The sequence below is a fragment of the Belonocnema kinseyi genome, chromosome 6, assembly GCF_010883055.1.
Source record: "Belonocnema kinseyi isolate 2016_QV_RU_SX_M_011 chromosome 6, B_treatae_v1, whole genome shotgun sequence".
In the NCBI taxonomy this organism is placed as follows: Eukaryota; Metazoa; Arthropoda; class Insecta; order Hymenoptera; family Cynipidae; genus Belonocnema; species Belonocnema kinseyi.
In genome coordinates, this window is record NC_046662.1 from 75,416,211 (window position 1) to 75,436,747 (window position 20,537).

The 20,537-nt window shown below is 28.1% G+C and overlaps 1 protein-coding gene across 2 annotated transcripts in view; it reads right to left on the reverse strand.

Annotated features, from left to right (window-relative positions):
- LOC117174339 overlaps positions 1-20,537 on the reverse strand; it is a 42,537-nt gene that overhangs the window by 6,676 nt on the left and 15,324 nt on the right. The window contains exons 4-10 of one of the 2 annotated variants that reach the window (XM_033363376.1): positions 19,738-20,500; positions 14,079-14,315; positions 10,641-10,862; positions 10,180-10,362; positions 9,197-9,414; positions 4,759-4,917; positions 4,445-4,688 (exon numbers count right to left, since the gene is read on the reverse strand). In XM_033363376.1, the coding sequence (XP_033219267.1) occupies positions 4,473-4,688; positions 4,759-4,917; positions 9,197-9,414; positions 10,180-10,362; positions 10,641-10,862; positions 14,079-14,315; positions 19,738-20,500 (1,998 nt within the window). In that variant the 3' untranslated portion in view covers positions 4,445-4,472. Of the gene's footprint in view, positions 1-3,499; positions 4,689-4,758; positions 4,918-9,196; positions 9,415-10,179; positions 10,363-10,640; positions 10,863-14,078; positions 14,316-19,737; positions 20,501-20,537 lie in introns of those variants that run through there. The other variant, XM_033363377.1, reaches the window with a different exon arrangement.

The window sequence follows — 20,537 nt, forward strand, 5'->3', positions numbered from 1 at the left end:
GGGGTGCTAACGGAAGTTGACGCACCAATTTTGAAAACTCGATAACTTTTTTTATTTTGACCACCAAACGTTCACGGTCGACTACCAAACATCACCAAACGATCACCAAACAATACTAAAAAGAATTTTTTTAAATATTAAAAAGTGCTGTGCCACCGTGAAATTGGCACCCCAAATTTGAAAAATCAATAACTTTTTCAATTTTGACCACCAAACGATTCGATATAAAAAAACCTGATATTTTAGAGTTGGGGTGCCAACTTTACGGGCTTCACATTTGCTAATGGGAAAATATGCTTCCAGAGCATCACTGGCATTACTTTGAAATTTATTTGCCTCAGTGCATGATTTTTGTTATTTTTTGAGGTTTTGGCTCAACCATGACGTGATGGGTGATTTTTGATACAGAGTTTGAATTCAGCACCCCAAAATCCATAGGAATACGCGTGTCTTGTTACCAGATCCGCACACTTTTTTTGTGTGGCTGTGTAATCGTTGGGGGGGGGGGGGGGGGGGGGGGGGGACTTATATTTTAACTAAATTTTTCAACTATTTTGATTTCCGATAAATCTACGTTGAGATATCGCTGGAACCGCAAATAACTTTCTCAAGAGGCGTACTCGAAAATGCTCTGTCACTGGCTTATTTCACGATATTTTTCTACGAAAAAATTTATAATTATTTTTAAAATAATACTTTTACACTTGCAAAAAATTTAAATACATTTACTTTAACCATATCTTTAAAAAATGCATTAAAAACCTTTTTTTTGCATGCATTATCCACCATTCCCCCTCCTAAAAAAGATAATGTTCAACTATCTGAAGAGACGAATTTTTTAATAAAATGATGGAATATTCAACAGAAAAAATTCAATTTTCAGTTTAAAAAATTAATTTAAAAAAAAAAGAATTTCCAACAAAATAGTTATAATTTCACCTGGAATTGTTAAATTTTCAGTAAACAAATTTATTTTAAAAAATTAATTTTCAACGAAATAGTTAAATTCAATAATATAAAGCTACCTTTGAAAATGAAGAAACATTGTTAATTAATTTATATTCACTATAAAAAAAATTATGCGCGTTCTAAAAAAAAATTCCTTGAAACTTCCAGGTTTTTACTAGTATATAAAAATTCCCTGACATTCCACCAGGTTTTGCAGGTGGCTAGACATACTTCAGGCGCTCTATGAAAAAAGGCTCATTTTGGAGAAAAAATCACCAGAAATTTGACTTCGGATTCTTGTAGTGCTAGCAGTTAGAACAAAAGCCTGTATCTTTGCGAACAAGTTTTCGGAAGCAAGGAGTGTGTAAACGTACGTCAAAGATAGCAAAAACAGGTTTTTTGTTTATTTCAACGAATCTATATTATGTTTGCCAGAAAAAAGTTTAGCTAAAAATTGTAGGCTTCACAAATATATACTTAAAAAGTGTGCAAAACTTTATCCCGAAATAATAATTAGTTTTCATAAAAAAATCATTTGTTATTAAAAAATGGACTATTTTTCAACGGAATTTCTGCAGATTTGGCTAAAAGGATCTCAACAAAAAAAGGGTTATTGTCATTATTAAATTGTATAAAAATGGCTAAAAAAAGAGAGTATGTTTTTTCTTCATAAACAAATAGAATAACTTTGTGAATCGGGGAAAAAATTCATTCGATGTGTGCTATTTTACAAAATAAGAACTGTACTATTTTTGACTAAATTTCCAAGGCAATGCATTATTATTTTGTTGTTGATTATGGTGGCTGATTGTGTGAGTAGGTATATATTACAGTAAATACAATAAACAATATATTAATGGCAAAATTAGGGAAGATAAATAAAAAGGTTTTAAGCATATGGTATCCAGTATAATTTAGTTCCAGAAGGAACATACAGATTTGTAACCAGCACGGAAAGTTATTTCAATTTTTTTAAACACCTTGATACGTCCACTTGCTGCGTCGATCCTTTTTCTCAATTTTTCCGCGAATCAGACACGACTATAAACAATAAATTTAGAATGCTTTTCTTCGTGAAGTTTATAACAATGATTGGAACTCTTGTTCTATAGTTTGTACAAAATTGAGTTTAAAAAAAATGAAATTTCACGTAGATATTTCATTTGTTATGAGAAGAAAACTTCTTTTATAAGCTATTTGTATACAATTAAATGAATAAAAATCGTTTTCCGCCATGTCTACTTGACAGCAAAACTCCTCTATAACTCTAGAAGACAATACTGCCGTACAAACTAAAAAGATACATAAGTGACATTGACGCTTCGGTCGACTTTTTCATTACCAAGTTTACGAGAATGACCCTAAGCGGCAATGTTATTTATGTATCTTTTTAGTTTGTACGGCAGAATAACCCACTTTTTGTTCAGATCCTATCGACTAATTCTGTATAAATTCCGTTAAGAAATAATCCATTTTTTGATAACAGAGTTTTTGTGAAAAATAATTATTATTTCAGACTGAAGTTTTGCAAGCTTTTTAAAGGGGGTAAGAGACATATTTTCTGAAAGCTTGAAACTTGTTAATTAACTATTGCAATAATAATTGCGTATTTAAAAAAAGGCACCTTTGAATGGTTTTTATTTTTTCCAAGTAAACAAACAAATCTTAACGTACGACACGTCATTTTTCAGATATTTTTAAGGCCTACATTTTTTATCTGAACTTTTTTTTTCTAGTAAACACATAGGTTCGTCGCAATAAACACAACCCTGTTTTTGCTGTCTTTGACGATTTGTTTACAAACACAGTACTTCCAAAACCTTGGTCGCAAAGGCTTTTGCTCTACATGCTAGCCTGGACTAACACCTATAAACGCTTTTAGAGATTTTAAACGTCTTTTCAAATTTTCACAGCTTTTTAATTAACTTTTTAGTCCGTTTTTACCAGTAGAAAAGCCTCAAGTATCTAATAACATTCCGGAAATTCTATAACATTGAAAATCGTGTTTTGTTTTATCCAGGGCCCATTAAACACGAACAAAATTATGGAAATAAGATTTTTTATAAGTACACTTTGCTAACACTCAAGTTGAAAACGTTTATCAATATGCATCAATTTCGATTTTCATCCCTTTGTTATTTTGAGTCACCCTAATTCTGAGATTTTTGAAGAAACACATCAACTGTCCTACTTTGATGAAGTTTTTTAAGGTAGTTTCCTTAGACATACCTCTTTTTTCTTTTTGTTATTAAAAAAATCCTGGAATTTGTGAGTACGATCAATTTTTTACATCACTTTACTGAAAAAAGTATCAACAAAGTATCCCTGTCTAAAAAAGTATCAAAAAAGTAAAAATTTGTGGAACTTCGAACTTATATTTACTATGCTGTTTCATTCGAAAGCTATAATTAATATCATGAATTATAATTAATAATAGTAATAATAATAGTTATTATCAGATAGTATGTAAATAATATCTACTAATAAAAGACTATTTCTAACAACTATACTTAGTTTTTAAGAATCAAAAAAGTAGTCAACAACGTTTAAATATGTGTGTTTGATTTGTTTATTACAACTGTACAATAATGAAAGATATTAATTTACTATTACAGAACTAATATTTACCAAAAGCCTCTTTTTTTCTGGTAATTCTTCCAATATAAAAATGTACAAGAGTATTTCAATAAATGAGATAACGACACATCGAACTATAAATTTGATTATCTCCCAGTAATAGGCACTGGCTATCTAACTTATTGGAAAACCTAATGTATGTCATCAACTATAACCACGATGCTATGAATATTTAAAATACAAATAAAGCTTTCAATCGTTTTTTAGTCTATCCTAAAACCAAAAATTACTACTAAGTTTTCGCATTAAAAAAATAAAAACAATTTCGATAACAACTTGTGTGCTAGAATAAAAAAAACTACTCTTAAGAAACTCCAAACAAAATTAATGTTATTGAATTACTCAGAGAAATTCGTTTGGCACACTAAAAAGTTTGCTTAATACGGCTTAAAACTTAAATCAACATATGAAATGGAGCATATTTCTACAATACGAAAAGTCAATTTTCAAGTTAAACCTACGATACTTCTTGACTATTTGCTTCAAACTTGTCGTACTAAAATTCTTCCAAAGAATTTAAGTTGTCTATGCTATTTAAAAATGTAATTAAACGATTTGGAAAGCTTTATATCACAGACTCGTTGGCAATCATCATCATGAATTTGATCAATGAGCGATTAACAATATTGATAAAATTCCAACAGGATTAATCACAAAAAATGTAGCTGGACGGAAAGTACATTTCAATATGTATTAACGTCCAGTAATAAAAAAATAAAAAAAACATGAAAATTAAATTTCTCGATTTGTGATTCACTTTTTTAAATTTTGTATCCAAATATTTTTTCGGATTCAAAACGATACTTCAATGACTATGAAGTAGTTTTAAAATGTTAAAAATAATCCAAAAAATATATACCGTTTTTGCAGCTGTTGAATCCGCACATTTAAGCAGCGATGTGACCGGCTTTCAAATAATCTACCAGGCTGCGGCTATTGATTTTACATATTCTACCACTATCTTTTTTCACAAATCTAATTGGTGGATCGAATCGCTTTTCAAGCATATCTCGCATCATTGATTTGCTTTTATTTACCCTCTGATTCTCGTCTCTCTTGGAATCAGTGTGCTCATGGTAAAGTTGCTTTCGCTCAGGTACTATCTGAGGATATTGAGTTGTTTCTTTAGTTTATAATATTAAAAATTTATTTCTAATTGTCTGAGAAACTTACTTCAAACACAAAAAACACTACAAGCGTGTTTGGCCCGAGGTGAGAGGCTGCGAATCCAATATTGAGAAACAGTTTCCTCAAAAACTCTAAGACTACTATGTACATTTCCTCTTCGGACCAATCCACGTTGATAATCACGCGAGTGAGAGGATTATGAACCTGAAAATTAATTGAAGAAAATTTATTTTTACAAGCTGCTGAGCTTTGCTCAGTGTCAGGGTGTCCAGCGATCCTTAGGAACGCATTTCTATGTCTTTTCCAGGTTTTCCAGGTCGAAAAGTCCAGTTTTTTCAGGTCTCCTTTTTTACATCAAATAATGAAATAACCGCTTGTTATTTATGAAATCTTTGAAATCTTTGTGAAAGTTTTCTTTAATCTTTGTTTGTGAAATCTTTTTTGCTTGTCTGAAATCTTCTCAAATTTGTTGAAATCTTTTGAAATAGTTCAATATCCTTGAAATCGCTTAAAATCTTTGAAATTCTTGAGATATCTATGAATTTTTTATGAAATCTTTGAAATATTTTGTCTTCATTTGAAATCATTAAAATATTTTTAATTTGTGTACCATTTTCTGAAATCATTGAAGTCTGGTTTATTATACTCTTTTTAAAATTTTTTGGAAGGTTCGAAATCTTTGTAAAATATTTGAAATCTGGCGTATACGCCTTTTTCAAATTTTGAAATCCTTGCAATCTTTATGAAATGCGCGAAATCTTTTGGAAATTTTGGTGAAACCTTTTAAAATATTTGTGAAATTTTTATTAAATCAGTGTTTGTGGAATCTTTTTTATCAGTTGAAATCATTGAATTATTTGAAATCTTTTTAAATGTTCGAAATGTTTTAAAATCTTTAAAATCTGGTGCACTGTATTTAAAATCCTCTAGATCTTTTTAAAGTTTTGAAAGCTTTGTGAAATTATTGTGAAATATTTGAAATCTGATCTACACGCCTTTTATAAATCTTTGAAATCCGTGAAATCTTTGTAAAATGTTCAAACTCCTTTTAAATATTTTTAAATCCTTAAAATATTTTGAAACCTTTTGAAATCTTTAAAAATGTTTTGTGATCTGGTGTAACAAAAAATATGTATTTTGTACCAAAAAGTACGAATTCTCAACTAGGTTGGCCGTTTTAATTAAATAACAAAATTTCTGATCATTTTCTAGTTCGCAAACATTTTTCACGGTCAAGGAAATTAAAAAATTAGAACTATAAAGCTAAAAAAAATTTCCGTTTTAAGTAATAAAAGCTGAGCTTCAAGTTAAAGCACTCAAGGTGGAACTCTTGAATTTTAAACGTTTAAAATAGAAGTTTTGTATTCGAATGCTCAATAATTTACACTTGTAAAATGCAAGGAACTAACACTTTTCAACTAAAAAATTTAAAGATAAATGCAGTTACACTGCCTAATTAAAAATGTTGAAGTTTTAAAAATTGCAGAGTTCAAAATTTCAGATTCAGTTCTAAAAATATAAATTCCCCTTATAATTTTTATAGGCGTAAATAAAAGATTCTATGAAAGAATAAAAAATGTTGGCAATTATATAATTTTAAGCAATTGAGGTGACGGATGCAACAACTCGACAAGCGCTCGAAACCGCGTAGAAGTATTGTCCACCCGGGAAAATCTATCGATAAAAAAGTGGCCGAAACATAAAACAAAATATAATTTCGTCTTAAAAAATTTCCGATCAAAAATCGATGTTTTGTAAAACACAACTTGCCATTATTCGGTCGTTTGTTGATAAAAATGCTTGAAATTTGTATAGTGTATTCTCAATATATAAGCGATGACTATAAACAACGCACTTTCTTTAAAAAGCGAATATGATTGTTTTTATTTAAAAGCAAATAGATTCCGAACGAAAACCACGTTTCGCTAACTTCGACCAGTGGGACAGTCATCGAAAAAATATTAGTTGAAATAACTTGTCGCGAGAAAGTTGTTCAATAGACTTTGAGAAAGTTTTCCTGTTAATTTAAAGAAAATCGGTCAAAAATGTTAGAAATGGCAGCGAGTTGAAGTCAAAACACTCTGCCGCTGGAGCGTTTTGTTCTTTGCCGCTGCTGCTTTATGGCTGAGGAATAAAGGGCGATAAGCGGAGCACTACAGCGGCAGCGTGCGTTGACTTCAACTCGCTGCCATTTCCATAATTTTCGACCGATTTTCTTCAAATTAACAGGAAAACTTTCTCAAAGTCTAGTGAACAACTTTCTTGTGACAAGTTATTCCAACTAAAAATGTTACGATGACCGTCCCACTGGACGAAGTTGGCGAAACGTGGTTTTCGTTTGGAATCAATTTGCTATTAAATAAAAACAAACATATCCGCTTTTTAAAAAAGTGCGTTGTTTATAGTCATCGCTTACATATTAAGAATACACCATACAAATTTCAAGCACTTTATCAACAAACAGCTGAATAATCGCGAGTTGTGTTTTACAAAGCATAGATTTTTGATCGGAAAATTTTCGAAGTTTTTATTGTTTAACTTGAGTAATAATTGTCGAATAAAAAAGTTTCACGAGAAAAATTTGTCGGCCGGGTCAAGCTGAAGACGAAAGTATATTTTGTTTCGATAGATTTTCCCGGGTGGACAATACTTCTACGCGGTTTGGAGCGCTTGTCGAGTTGTTGCGTCCGTCACCTCAATTTTAAGCTGCAAACTTTAAAAACTGCACAACTATATTTTTGTTATAAACTAAAAACATCTTAGACTATAAGATAAATTATTTTTATTTTTAATAATTTAAAATCCTTAAAATTTTTATTTCAAAATCTTGAAAAGTCATGTTTGAAATTTTTTCTAATTTTATATTATTTTTGTATTTTTTTAAAGAACTTCTAAACATCTTTCAAAATGATTAAAATTTATCCTGAAATTTAAAAAGAAATCCTGCCAAATTAAAAAAATCTCCTTAAAATCTGCCACATTAATTTCTAACAATTTTGTAAATCTCTTTAAATATTCTTTTAAAATTAATTTTTTTAAATAAAAAATCATTTTCAATGTTCCTAGGAATCTTAAGGAAATGTTTTTTATTCTTTTAAAGCCTTTAAAAATTCTTAAACAAATTTCTATTTTTTCGTTCGAAATCTTCAAAAATCTATATTTTGTTTTAAATGAGACCTTGAGCTATTTGTATAGGAATTTCGGCATGAAAAGCCGGATTTTGTGAAATATTTCTAAATACTAAGTAATTGTTCTTTTTCTTAATTAAAAAGTTGTAAATTAAATAGCTTGAAAAAGTAATATTTTAAACTGAAATAATATTTGAAACTCAATAACAGCTCTTAATTGTGAATATATTATTTTAAAGTTATTTGAAAATAGTTTATAAAGTTTTAATCAGGCGTACACATTTGTTTAACTAATAAGACTTTCCAATTGAAACAGTTAAATTTTTTAAGATAAAATCTGGAAATTCTTAACTGATGTCGAATCGCCTTGTACAATCAATTATTATTTAATTTTTAATCCTTAAAGTTTAATTCAATTTTGTAGATCATTAATTAATTTATATTTACAGATAATAAACTAGGAATGTTTTTTATCCAAAATCTTCGATTGCAAGTGCTTCTAATTTTTATTCGTTTTATTATTTGAAACTGCATTTGAAAATTCTTTAAATTAAAATGTAAAATACGTATTCTACACTGAATGATATCACAATTAAAAAACATAATTTAACTAATTCTTTAAAAATCGGTAGAAATCAAACTTCAAGTTTTTTTTTCTTCTGAAAGTAGGTCAAAAAATAAATTCACTGTCATTTCCCGGTATCCCGGTCCAGCGGCCACCCTGTTTAATTTAATAACTGAGTTTTCAACTAAAAATATCAAATTCTGATCCAAAATAGAATAGTTAAATTTTCACTTAAAAAAATTAATTTTGAGCAATAAAAAAAAGAATTTTCAGCCAAATATTTGAATCCAGTAATACAAAGCTACTCTTACCAATGAAGAAACATTGTTGTTTGATTTTGTATTATTAATTAAAAAAAATTTAAGCACGTTCTCGAAAAAATTCCGACAAAAAAAAATCTCTGATATTTTCAGGTTTTCCAAATAAGTTTCTCCGGGATAAAATTATCTATAACTTTAACTCATTAAGATACAAAAATTCATTTTTGCATGTCTGAAATCATTAAAACATAATTTTTTAACATAAAATATAAACAAATGTGAGAATTATTATTTTCAAACATTGGGGGAGTTCAAGCTGCAGAGGATATTAATTTTAAGAAAAATTGATAAGAAGCGATAAGAAAAATGGGTCGGTAAAAAAATTTTTTCATTTTTAAACACGATACCATCAATAAATATTAAAAATGGTGAAAGTATAGTTGAATAATAATGTTTCCCTATACCTGTTTTTTTATGCCCGGAAATCCAGTAATGACCCTATAAATTAAAAATATTAAATCGATCATCACCTTTATTGGACTGTATACACCAAGTTGAGTTGCGTACTGGTGAAACTGGCGTGCCAAAACTAAATCATTCGGTACTAGTACAGTGATTACACAACGGAAAGTTGTTACGTGAAAATTTAAATGGTACCGCATTGCCTTTTTGCACAAATTCGTGACTAGATCTACGTGATTTTGTGTAATTAAGGACAACATCAGCTTGTCCACTACTCTCGTGAGATCTGTAAAAATAAAATGATCAGTTAAGAGCAGAAATTCTATCTGTTCAAATTTGTTAAGAACTCTAAAATTTGAACCAAATGCTAAGCCTTCAAAATTCGAAACATGTAACTGTGCATTTTTACGACTATTAGATATTATCATAATTTATTTCGTTATAAATTGAATCTTGAAATCCAATACAGGCAAAATAAAAAACTTTACAATAAAATATAATGTCTTTAAAAAAAGTAGTTCGCTTTCATTGTCTTAATTGTAGGATATTCCAAATTTGAAGCGATAGTTTATAAGGGATTAAAAATATAACTCAATATCCCTTCAAATTTGTTTATTCATTATGCATAAAATAAATATATTTCATAAAATCACTTGACGTCCTTGAAGTCACTTGTAAAAATCTCGAGACAAGTTAAAGTTTATCCGGCAGAATACTAAACATTCTTCGGAAACCTCTGAAACTTCTTTCTACGTTTATATATTTCTGGAAATAATTTATAATAACGAGAAATCTCCTTCAAAGTTTTATAAATCGTTTAAAATATTTTCGAACACCTCACAGTTCTTCTAAAACTGCTTGGAATTTCTCTAGACAAAGTATCTCCGGAATCATCCTGCAATCTTCCGAAATTTCTCGTAATCTTCTTGTAATTTAATAATTTATCAAATAACTGAAGAAAGAAATGTTGATCTGAAGAAGGGAGTTGATAGAGGAAAATTGGTAAACTGCCCTGAAAATTCATAAAATAAAGAAAAATGGCAGCACTTACCCACTGGATAGGAATTGGAAGGTTGTTCGCCGAGAATTAAATCGAAAATGAAAAAAGCTTTTTCTGCAAAGTCTTGACACAAAGATTCTAACAAAAGGGTCACTGTCGATGTTCGAAGATGAACGTCCCCTGGGTCGCTGGCCACTTTCCATTTCTTGCAGTTGGTGAAAATAATATCGTTCTCTGAAATATACAAATTTAAAGGGAAAAAAATTACACTGCACAAAGATGTCATAAATCTTTTCGATTCTAAAATAAAACGACATTAATTACTTGCTAAAATTAAAACGATGCACCATCGTCGAATTCGACAAGATTGACAGTTTTAAGTAGGTAAAATGTAAAAAAAGTACTTACTTAAAAAAGTTATCTTGGTCGGATTCGACGGTGTCGGATCCCAGTGAAAGATGAAATGGAATAAAATTGTGGAACTTCATAAAGATGTAAAAAAACTCACTCACGTTTTAGTAATGTTAGAGCCTTCAAGTATCGGTGATTAGCTAAGCAAATCTCAGCTGCGAGGAGAGTGAAACCGGCGTTATTTTTATGCAGATTGTAAGTCTGGAGAGTCTTAAGCAGTTCGTACGCATGAACCCATAATCCCTGATCAGCTAAATCAATCAACACGCACGTTCCTAGCCGGTACAATATATCTCGCAGCTCGAAAAGCTCCCCAGTTTGGACTGAAAGGTCCAAAAACGAAAAATATTAGGTCAAGAAATAAAAAGACCATTTAGTTTTATAAGCAATCTTTTATTAAGTGACTTCTTCACTAATCTTACATTTTTATTTAATATGCATAACGTTACAAGCAAACTTCATGATTCAGGCTATTCACAAACGACTGTAACGACGTACAAGATATACAAAAGTACGTAGTCATCTCGTTCGAGATAAGATTTTATCTTGCTTTTAGAGACAATTAGATTTTAGCACAGTTTCTAGAAAAATTCTTCTTCAATTCATAAAAATCGTGTATCAAAAAAGTTTAACTTGTATACTCAACCTAAAGATCTAGATTCTCTATGAATGGCAATAATGATCGAAAATATCGGGAAAGAGGAAAATTTGAAATCTAAAACCAAGAACATGAAATTAATTACAGCCTGAAAAAATAAAGTTTAGTCATTTTCCTCAGGTGACTATGTTCTAGTTCAATTTGAATTTACTTTTAATAAAAAGAAGAAATTGTGTCTTGGAAAAGCAAAATAAAATCAATATTCGCATCAATTTATGCTCAAGATATTTCACTGCATATTTAATGTAAATAAAAAAGTTGATTTTCGCCATTCGTAGCTTAAAAACCCGTATAAATTTTAAAAAAACTTTCATATTGCTTACAATAAATTTATTACTAATTATCAGTTTTACAATGCTTCCTCCTGCATTTTTTTAATTGTAAAAAATACTTTGAAATTATTTTATATATTATAAAGATTATCAAAATATATTATAAAAAGTACAACACGCAAGTTATGAGTAATGAATTTTGAAAGGAAATCGTTTGCAGAATAAATTTTAAAATTCTGTTAGTAATTTCGAAGTAAAATTTAAAAAATAACCTAGAATAGATGGAATTAAACAGTTTTTTCTTACTAAACTTTAAGGATTTTTACTAATTGACCTCATTGGAAAAATGAGCATTGTTAAAAAATGATTGATAAAATTGAGGAAAATATTCGCATACTTATTGTAACTAATTTTGGAACAGAAATGAATAAGAACTTTAGAAAAAAATATTTCAGGTTAAAATGGCTTATTAAACAATAATTATTTAGAGGAATTATACAATTGCTATTTTTAGAACCAATATTTTTCTTTAATAGTTTTTAAAATTAAAACGTACCAAAGAGTTGTATAGAAAACCTTTCAAGGAACAAATTTAGCCTTACCATTTTTAATTGAAATATTTTTTTCTAAGTTTACCTTTAGCTCTCTTGCAAAATTAATTACAATTAAAAATGGAAATATTATCCTCAATTTTAGAAATCACTTTTAAAAATTCTCATTTTTAAACCTGAGGTAACTAGTAAAAATCCTTACTCAAATTGGAATGAAATAAAAACGACATAAACATCGGATTCAATTCTTTCCATTATATTCAGTTTAATGTATCAATAAACCTTTACAATGTTTGCTTGTAAGGGTTACATAAACTAGGATGGTTTAACTATATTTAAGGTCAATGTATATTTTTTCTTTGAGACGAAATATTGATTAAGAACCACGGCTGCAAAAAAATTATTTTATAAAATTATCAATGGTGGGGCTAAATCAACTTTAATTTCAAGGTCGCTAAAATTAAATGGATTATGTAAGTTTAAAATCCCGCGGACATTTGATAACGAATACAAAAAAGTAATCAGAAGATATCTATAAAAAAATACCATAATTTTCACTGCAAAATGTTTTAAATTATAAATTATACATTTTAAAACTTCAAAAATTTGATGTAATGTATGAAAGTTATGAAATTATTTTTTTGATAAAATTGATCAATATGTCAATTTACGATTTTATGGATAAACTTTTCAAATTTCATAATACACAATGTTTCAAAAAGGAAAGACGAAATTAGAAGAGTAAATTCACGATATTTTCAAGCCCGAGCATAATTTACTATGAAGTTTAATAACTATTGTATTAACAATTTTCTTATTGAATTTAAACAGTTTATTGAATATTAAAAGTTAAGTAATACAATCAGAAATTAAAGTTTCAAATATTAATAAATTGAATCTGCAAATTAATTTCCTAAATTTAATACCTTGTATACAATTTTGCAGTTTGAAAGTGTATAATTTTCAATTTAAAACCATTTTGAGTGAATATTCTGTTTTTATATTTATTCTAATTAACTTTTTTCATTTAAAATCAAATTTGACTTTTTCAGAAAGGGCCCGATTGATATTCTTTTTTAATTTAAATGCCTAATGAATAAGCAAAAAACTTACAATTAAAGTTGGTTTAGCCCGACTGAGTAGCAGTGACTTTCGAAAAACTTCCAGTTTTTAAAATTCCTTTTAAAAATGAAATGTATGTATGTATGTATATATGTTTGAACTTGTATTGTAAAAATTCTGAGCATTTTTCATATAAAAAAAAATAAAATATGTTAATCTGTGAATTTTTTAAATACTTCTGTGTAACTAATATCTTAAACTACGATCATTTTCAAATAGCGAGTCACTCTAAATTTATAACAACAAAAAACCGAAATTGGATTTAAAATAAACGTTTTTTTATTACGTAAAAAATTACCTATTTACCATAAAAGCGTCTTTGACTGTTTGGAAAGAGTACCAAACCTTATTGTAGAAAAAAATAGTTGGTGCCATATCTTTCATAAATTTCGCGAGAAATCTTTTCATTCCCTGAAAGATACCCTGAAACTGTTCTAATATGGAATTCAGCATAAAATAAAATTATATATGAGACACATCATTCGCTAATTTAAAAAATACTATAGAACAATGATAAAGTTCATTAATTTGTAAAATCACACGACAAAGATGTTAAGAATCTTTCAAGAAATAAAAAGAGCTGTTGATCACTTAAATTGAACCACAATTATTATAATTTGTATTGCATTTCATGAAATGTAATTATAGTCCTATTTTTATTCTAAAACAAAGTTTGATTAGTTCTCTTAAAGTCAATACAATTAACTATCGTTTTTGCTCTGTTAGTCAACATTTAATGTTGAGACTTGTTGTAAGTTCGATAAAGTATTTAAGAAGTTATACGAACAATCAAATGAAGATGTACTCTTCTTTTTAAGTAACTTTATGAATATGTCTTCTTTGTATAATATTCCCAATCGTCAGTAGTGGGAATTGCATTTAGAGGAGGTTCAGGATACAGAATGGAATAATTGAATTCCAATATTCTATTATTACCTGCTATCTTGATGGTATTTTCCATATGGGCTTGAGATTTATTGACTTCTGTAGCAAGCACTTTATGACAGTGGCGGGTAAACAGTGTACGCTCTGCGCTCACGTACTGTTTTAAAATGCTGACTACATGTTGGTAATCCGCGTGCTTCAAACCATTCCGCAAACTTTCCAAGTGATCATAAAACTTCCAAAACCTATCACGTTCTCTCATATTTGATTGCGGTGGAGCCAAGTCCTCTGAAATATTTAAGAAAGACTGTAGAGAAAGAAAAATTTCAATAATAAACAATAACAGTCATTACATGGGGGGGGGGGGGGGATACCACGCGTAAGAAAAATATAAGTATTATTAAAAATGTTGTGAAATGTTAAAAAAAAATGAAAATTAGTTATTTTATTTTACAAGCATCTAAATATATAGACTTTGCACTCTTTCCCATAGCAGGGTGGCAATTCCGCGGGCGATTTCAAATTCCTCGTCAAGTTTTTCGATTTTCCCGGTCAACTAAATGTCCCATATTTAATTTATATTTGTCTCTAAACACAAAAATTTATTTTAATTCATGACGTTCATTTCATACATCCTTTAACACAACAGAGAATAGTTAGTCTTTTAGTTTAAAAAAATTAATTTTTAACCAAAAATAACCAATTCTCAAGAAAGAGTTCAATTTTCAACTAAAATAATGAAATGGAATAGTAGAATTTGTAGCCAAGAATATGGGTTTTCAACTAAAACACTAAGTATTAAACTGAAATAGTTGAATTTTCAACAAAATAAAAAATTATTTTTCAGTACAAAAGACCAATTGTTAACCAGAACTTAAATACATTAAATTTTGAGTTGAAAAAATTAATGTTCAACCAAACAGATGAGTTTTCAACCAAAAATTTAAAATAATCAATTGGAATAAGTTAAATTTTGAGGTAAAAAGATTACTTTTTACAAAAAACTAACTTTAAAAAAATAGTTACATAACCCCAATGATGAATTTTCCACTAAAATCATCAATCTTGAACTGGGATAGTTGAATTTGAAAGCAGAAAGATGAATTTTTAACTAAAACGATGATTCTTTAACTAGAAAATTTGAATTTTTGGCCAAGTACATGAATTTTACACTAAAAAGATTAATTTATATAAAAAAAGATAAATTTCCAACTAAAAATTGAATTCAAACAAAAAAATTAATTTTTAACCGAAGAGTTTAACTTTTAATCAAGTAATTTTATTTCCAAGCTAAAAGGTGAAAGAAGATTAACTTGCAAATGAAAAGATCATTTTCTACAAAAAAAAAATAGATTTTTAACCAAACATGTAGATTATAAATTAAATATTTCAATTTTAAATTAAAAAACACAATTATTTATCCAAATTGTTGCATTTTAAACAATAAGCTCAATTTTCATTTTTAAATTCAAATGTTAGGTGGAGAATTAACCTGTTTGTTGAAGATTTAAGTATTATGTTGAAAATTCGTCTTTTTTAGTTGGAATTACTTGTTTTTTATTTGATATTAAAATATTTTTGATTGAAATATCAACTATTACATTATTAGTTGAGAAAATAATTTTTTACGTTCACTCCTACTATTTGATTGAAAATTTAACTGCTTTTGGTTGAAATTCAACACTTTTTTAAAGATTGCGAGCAGTTGGTTGAAAATTTATCTTTGTACGTTGGAAATTCAACTGGTTGATTTAAAATTCAATTCTTTTGTTGAAAATTTAATTATTTTTTTAAAAAGTAATATTTTTTTAATTTAACGGTTTTATTGCAAATTTGTCTTTTTTGGTAGAAAAATGCTTGTTTTAAAACGAGATTTAAAATTCAACTGCAATAGCTTTCGACTTTAAATCTTAAGTGTTCAGTCATTTTTTTTCCTTAGTATTCACCTATTTTCGTAAAAAATCACCCTATTTTCCCTGTTTTGAGAGCTATCATTTTAGTCTACGAAGAAGGGAAGGGGTGGGAAAAATTTTCAAAACTGCGTGATACGGTTTTTGAACTATGTATTAATTGTATATTGCCTATTTGAAAGTTATATAAATTTGAGAAAGAGTCTGAAATTTAGTCCTGAGATGTTGATCAAACAAATTTGGAGAGGAGTTCCAAATATTCTTACTTATTAGGGACCGTACTTAAATTACGTAACAGCTCAAGGGGGCAGGGGGTCGTGACAATTTCTTACGATTTGTTATGGTAGGGGGTCATTCACTCATGTACGTAATTTTTGCAATTTCGCAAAAAAAAAAATCCTAAAGATTATATTTTTAGTTATATATTTTATTATTTGTTTGGAAATTTAACAGTTTTCTTAAAAAGACATCCTTCTTGGTTGCAAATTCAACTGTTTTTTTTTTGTTTTCTTTTAATTCAGCTCTTTTCATAGAACATTAACCTTCCGTTTAAAATTCATATTTTGTTGTTGATAAGACAACTGAAATATTTTTTGCATTAAAACTAGTCTTTCTGAAAATTTGTCTTTTTTATTTAAAAGTTAACCTTTACAACATAAATTTTGCATCTTTCTGGGAAAAATGCAACTGTTTGTTGAACATTAAACTATTTCCAAAAAAATTTACTTTTTCGTTTAAACATCCTATTTTTGTGTTGAAAGTCAATTGAAATCTTTTTGGATAAAAATTTGTCTTTTTTATTTTAAAATTCACCCACTTTAAAAGACATTACAACTTCCTTTGATAAAAATGTAACTGGTAGAAAATTAAACTATTTTATTAAAAAGTCATGCTTTTTGGTTAAACATTCAACCGTTTTGTTGAAGATTTAATTATTTCGTAAAAAATTTACTTTTTGTTTCAAATTTATATTTTGGAATTTAAAAATGAACTGAAATATTTTCTAGATGAAAGTTCAACTTTTAAAAATGGTCTATTTTTATTACAAATTCATCTGTTTTAATAGAAATATAATTTTTTGTTATGAAAATACAACATTTTGGTTCAAAATTTTTCTTTGCTGGAGTATTGAACTACATATTTTGTTTGAAAGATTTGGTTGAATCCCTTTTTTAAGAAACCACTTTTTTCTTGAAGATTTATATTTTTTCTTGAAAATTATTCTTTTTGATTAAAAGCTGAACTATTTTGTTAAAAAGTCATACCTTTTGGTTTAACATTCTACTGTTTTGTTGAAGATTGAACTATTTCGTAGAAAATTTACTTTTTGGTTATAATTTATATTTTGGAATTTAAAAATAAACTGAAATAATTCCTGGATGAAAGTTCAACTTTTAAAAAATGGCCGTTTTTTATTAAAAACTCATCTGTTAAATAGAAATATAATTTTTTGTTATAAAAATGCAATATTTAGGATAAAAAATATTCTTTTTTGCTTGAGTATTTAACTATTTTATTTCAAAGATTTGGTATTTTTATCTTAAAGATTTATATTTGTAGTTTAAAACTGATCTCTTTGGTTAAAAGTTTAACTATTTTGTCAAAAATAATCTTCTTTAATTGATAATTCAACTACTTGAGTAAAAGTTAAACTACTTTTTTAAAAATTAATTTTTTTATTGAAGGCTGTCTTTGGTTGAAAATGTAACTGTTTAGTCAAAAGGCATTTTTTTGGTTTAAGGGTATTGGCTATAAAGCTGATTTTGAAAAATTTAGAGTCACCATCATCAATTCGTGGCCCTTCGAAAACTTGGTATCTGTCGAGAATTCTTATATGATGTCAGAATTGTGAGTAAAAAAATAAATTTGCAAACCATTCTAACGGTTCACATCCTGTCGTCTGCTACCCGCTAATTTCTTTCTCCCAAAATTATTATTTGTCGTGAAAATAATGATTTTCTTAACAAAATGCTGAACTTTTCAACATTTTATTGATCTGAGGATCTCGCAAAACCCCGGATATTTGACAAGTTTTCTTTCTTTCGTTCTCAAATCCTTCGGAAAAAATATATATTGAGCCAGTGCCGTTGGATTTAACCAACACCCTTAAAATGAAGTTTTTAACTAAAAATGTAACTTTCACATTTTTTAATAGAAAATTCTCCTTTTTTAGTAAAAAAAATAATGTTGATGGTATGAAATTTCATGTTTGTTGGTTAAAAATGCATAAGTTTCATGGAAAATTAATTTTGCGTTCAAGTCATATTTTAGTTTGAAAATTTAATTTTTGTGGAGAAAGTTCGTCTTTTGGCTTGAAGGTCTAACAATTTAGATAAAATTTTATTTCTTGCTTGAGTTAAAACATTTTATTTATTGAAATCTCATTTTTTTATTCTAAAATTCTTTTTTTTGTATAAATTTCAGCTTTTTTGATTCAAATATAAATTATGATACTTCTTTGTTGAGAAATTATCGTTTTAGGTTGAAAATTCAACTATGATGTTCCAAATTTAATTATTTCGTTGAAAATTCAAGTATTTTCTTAAAAAGTCATCTTTTATAGTAGAAAAGGCATTTTTTTTTGTTTACAATAAATTGATAAATGTGAAAATTTTAAATTGATATCTTAAATTCTATTTTATTCCTTTTATAAAAAATTCTATGTTAAAAATATTACAAGATTAAAATACTGGTCAAGGAAAGAGCAACGAATTTTGAAAATGAAATTCTTGGACACCGTATCTAATTGTACTAGCAATAACTAGCAAAAACGTCTGAAAACTAAAAATTACATACACTAAGAGACGAAATAGGGGTAGAAATTACGTAATTTAAGTACGTAGTTTAAGCACGGACACTCACACTCCTTGTCAACGAATATTGCCCACCCTGAGCGAAATTGGTCGATATAAAATTTGTATATCTGGGTCAAAAATGTATATATTTAAAAAATCCAACGTGGTTTTAAAGTTTGAGTCATTACCGTTCAAATTCAATTGACTTTGTCAAACAAATTAAAAATTGAGTTTTTATAGTAAAAAAACAACAATTGTTTTTTTTTCTTCCAAGAAACGTGAGTAATTTTCTAAGGAACTTGTATATTAAAAAAATCAAAATGAAATAGACGCATATTTTGAATTTTCTTAAAAATGAGCCCAAGATGACTTTTTTTATACACCCGTTTTAAAGTCATTGACATTTTTTTGAAAACAAAAAAACTTTTTTTCAACGCTGAATATCTTTGAATCTATGCATAATAGAAAAAAACTCCAAAAAGAAAAAATATTTCTTTTTACATGTAGAATCAGTATTTATGAAGAAAAAAGTAATTTTGGGATTTTTCTTTTCTTTTTTCACCATTTTATATACATTTTTTAATTAATATTTTCTAAATTTTATACATATAAGAATAAAGTTACAAATCTGTTAACTATATTATTTTTTGTATAAAAGTTAGAAAATATTAATTAAAAAATATATATATAATGGTAAAAAATAAAAAGTTAATTCTTTTTTATTCGCAAATACTTATCCTACATGTAGAAACAAACATTTTTTTGGAAGCAAAAAAAAACAATGATTGTTTTTTACAAAGAAAAATCAATTTTCAATTTTGTTAACAAAGCCAATTGCATTTCAAAGGTAGTGACTCTAACTTTAAAAACACGTTCGATTTTTTTGAATACACAAATTTTTAACAGACATATAAAACTGTTTATTTCGAATAATTTCGCTCAGGTTGAACAATATACTCGTTAACCGGGAGTGTGCATTCTTATAATTTATTATGTTAGGCTCACCAATTGGCATTAATCTGTACGAATTGCCACTTTCGTAAGTGACAACACTGCATAAGTCCATGTCCACATTATCATCCCCATTGTGATAATAAGTAGGACTCCGGAAATCAGCTCCAGCATCAGGCGACGCAATCCCTTGATTCGAATAATTTTGCTCACTGTTATAAAATCGTACACCCGACAATTGCGCTGTATCTTTCTGTCTCTTATCTTCCAATTCGCCTCGAAGTTTGCAAAAAGTAATCCATGTATCAGTTCTAACTACTTGATAGCGCTCAGTTCGCACAAAATGTTCATAGACCGCTTCAATGCGAGGCTCGTTTCCTCGATCATGGATGCATTGATTCAAAATTTGCTCAAGCATATAGGGAGGAAAGTTAACTTTTTCTATTAATGGGTGCAATGTCTCCCAGTAATCATTTTTCGGAGCGTTGGGTGCAACTATGTTTAAAAGTCGCAAGAAATATTCAGGTGCTATCGCTGGTTCAATGGGCTGCTCAATAATATCCCTAACAACTTTACCAATAGGCCCTTGTTTTTGCCACAATGTTTCTACTGTGTCGCTCAGCATCTGTTCGCTCAGATAATTTGCATTACATACTTCAGTAAAAAATCTTAAACACAAATCGTAACTTAGTCGTTTCAAAGACGTTTTATAAATCGATTGAACAAAAAACTTAAATGACGCTTTGATGCCGTGACGCATTCTTTCAAACACTTCATCTTGCTTAGTATAATCCTTTATCTGGAGCCTGACTGGTATCTACGTAAAATAAATCAAGCATGCAATAAACAATTCT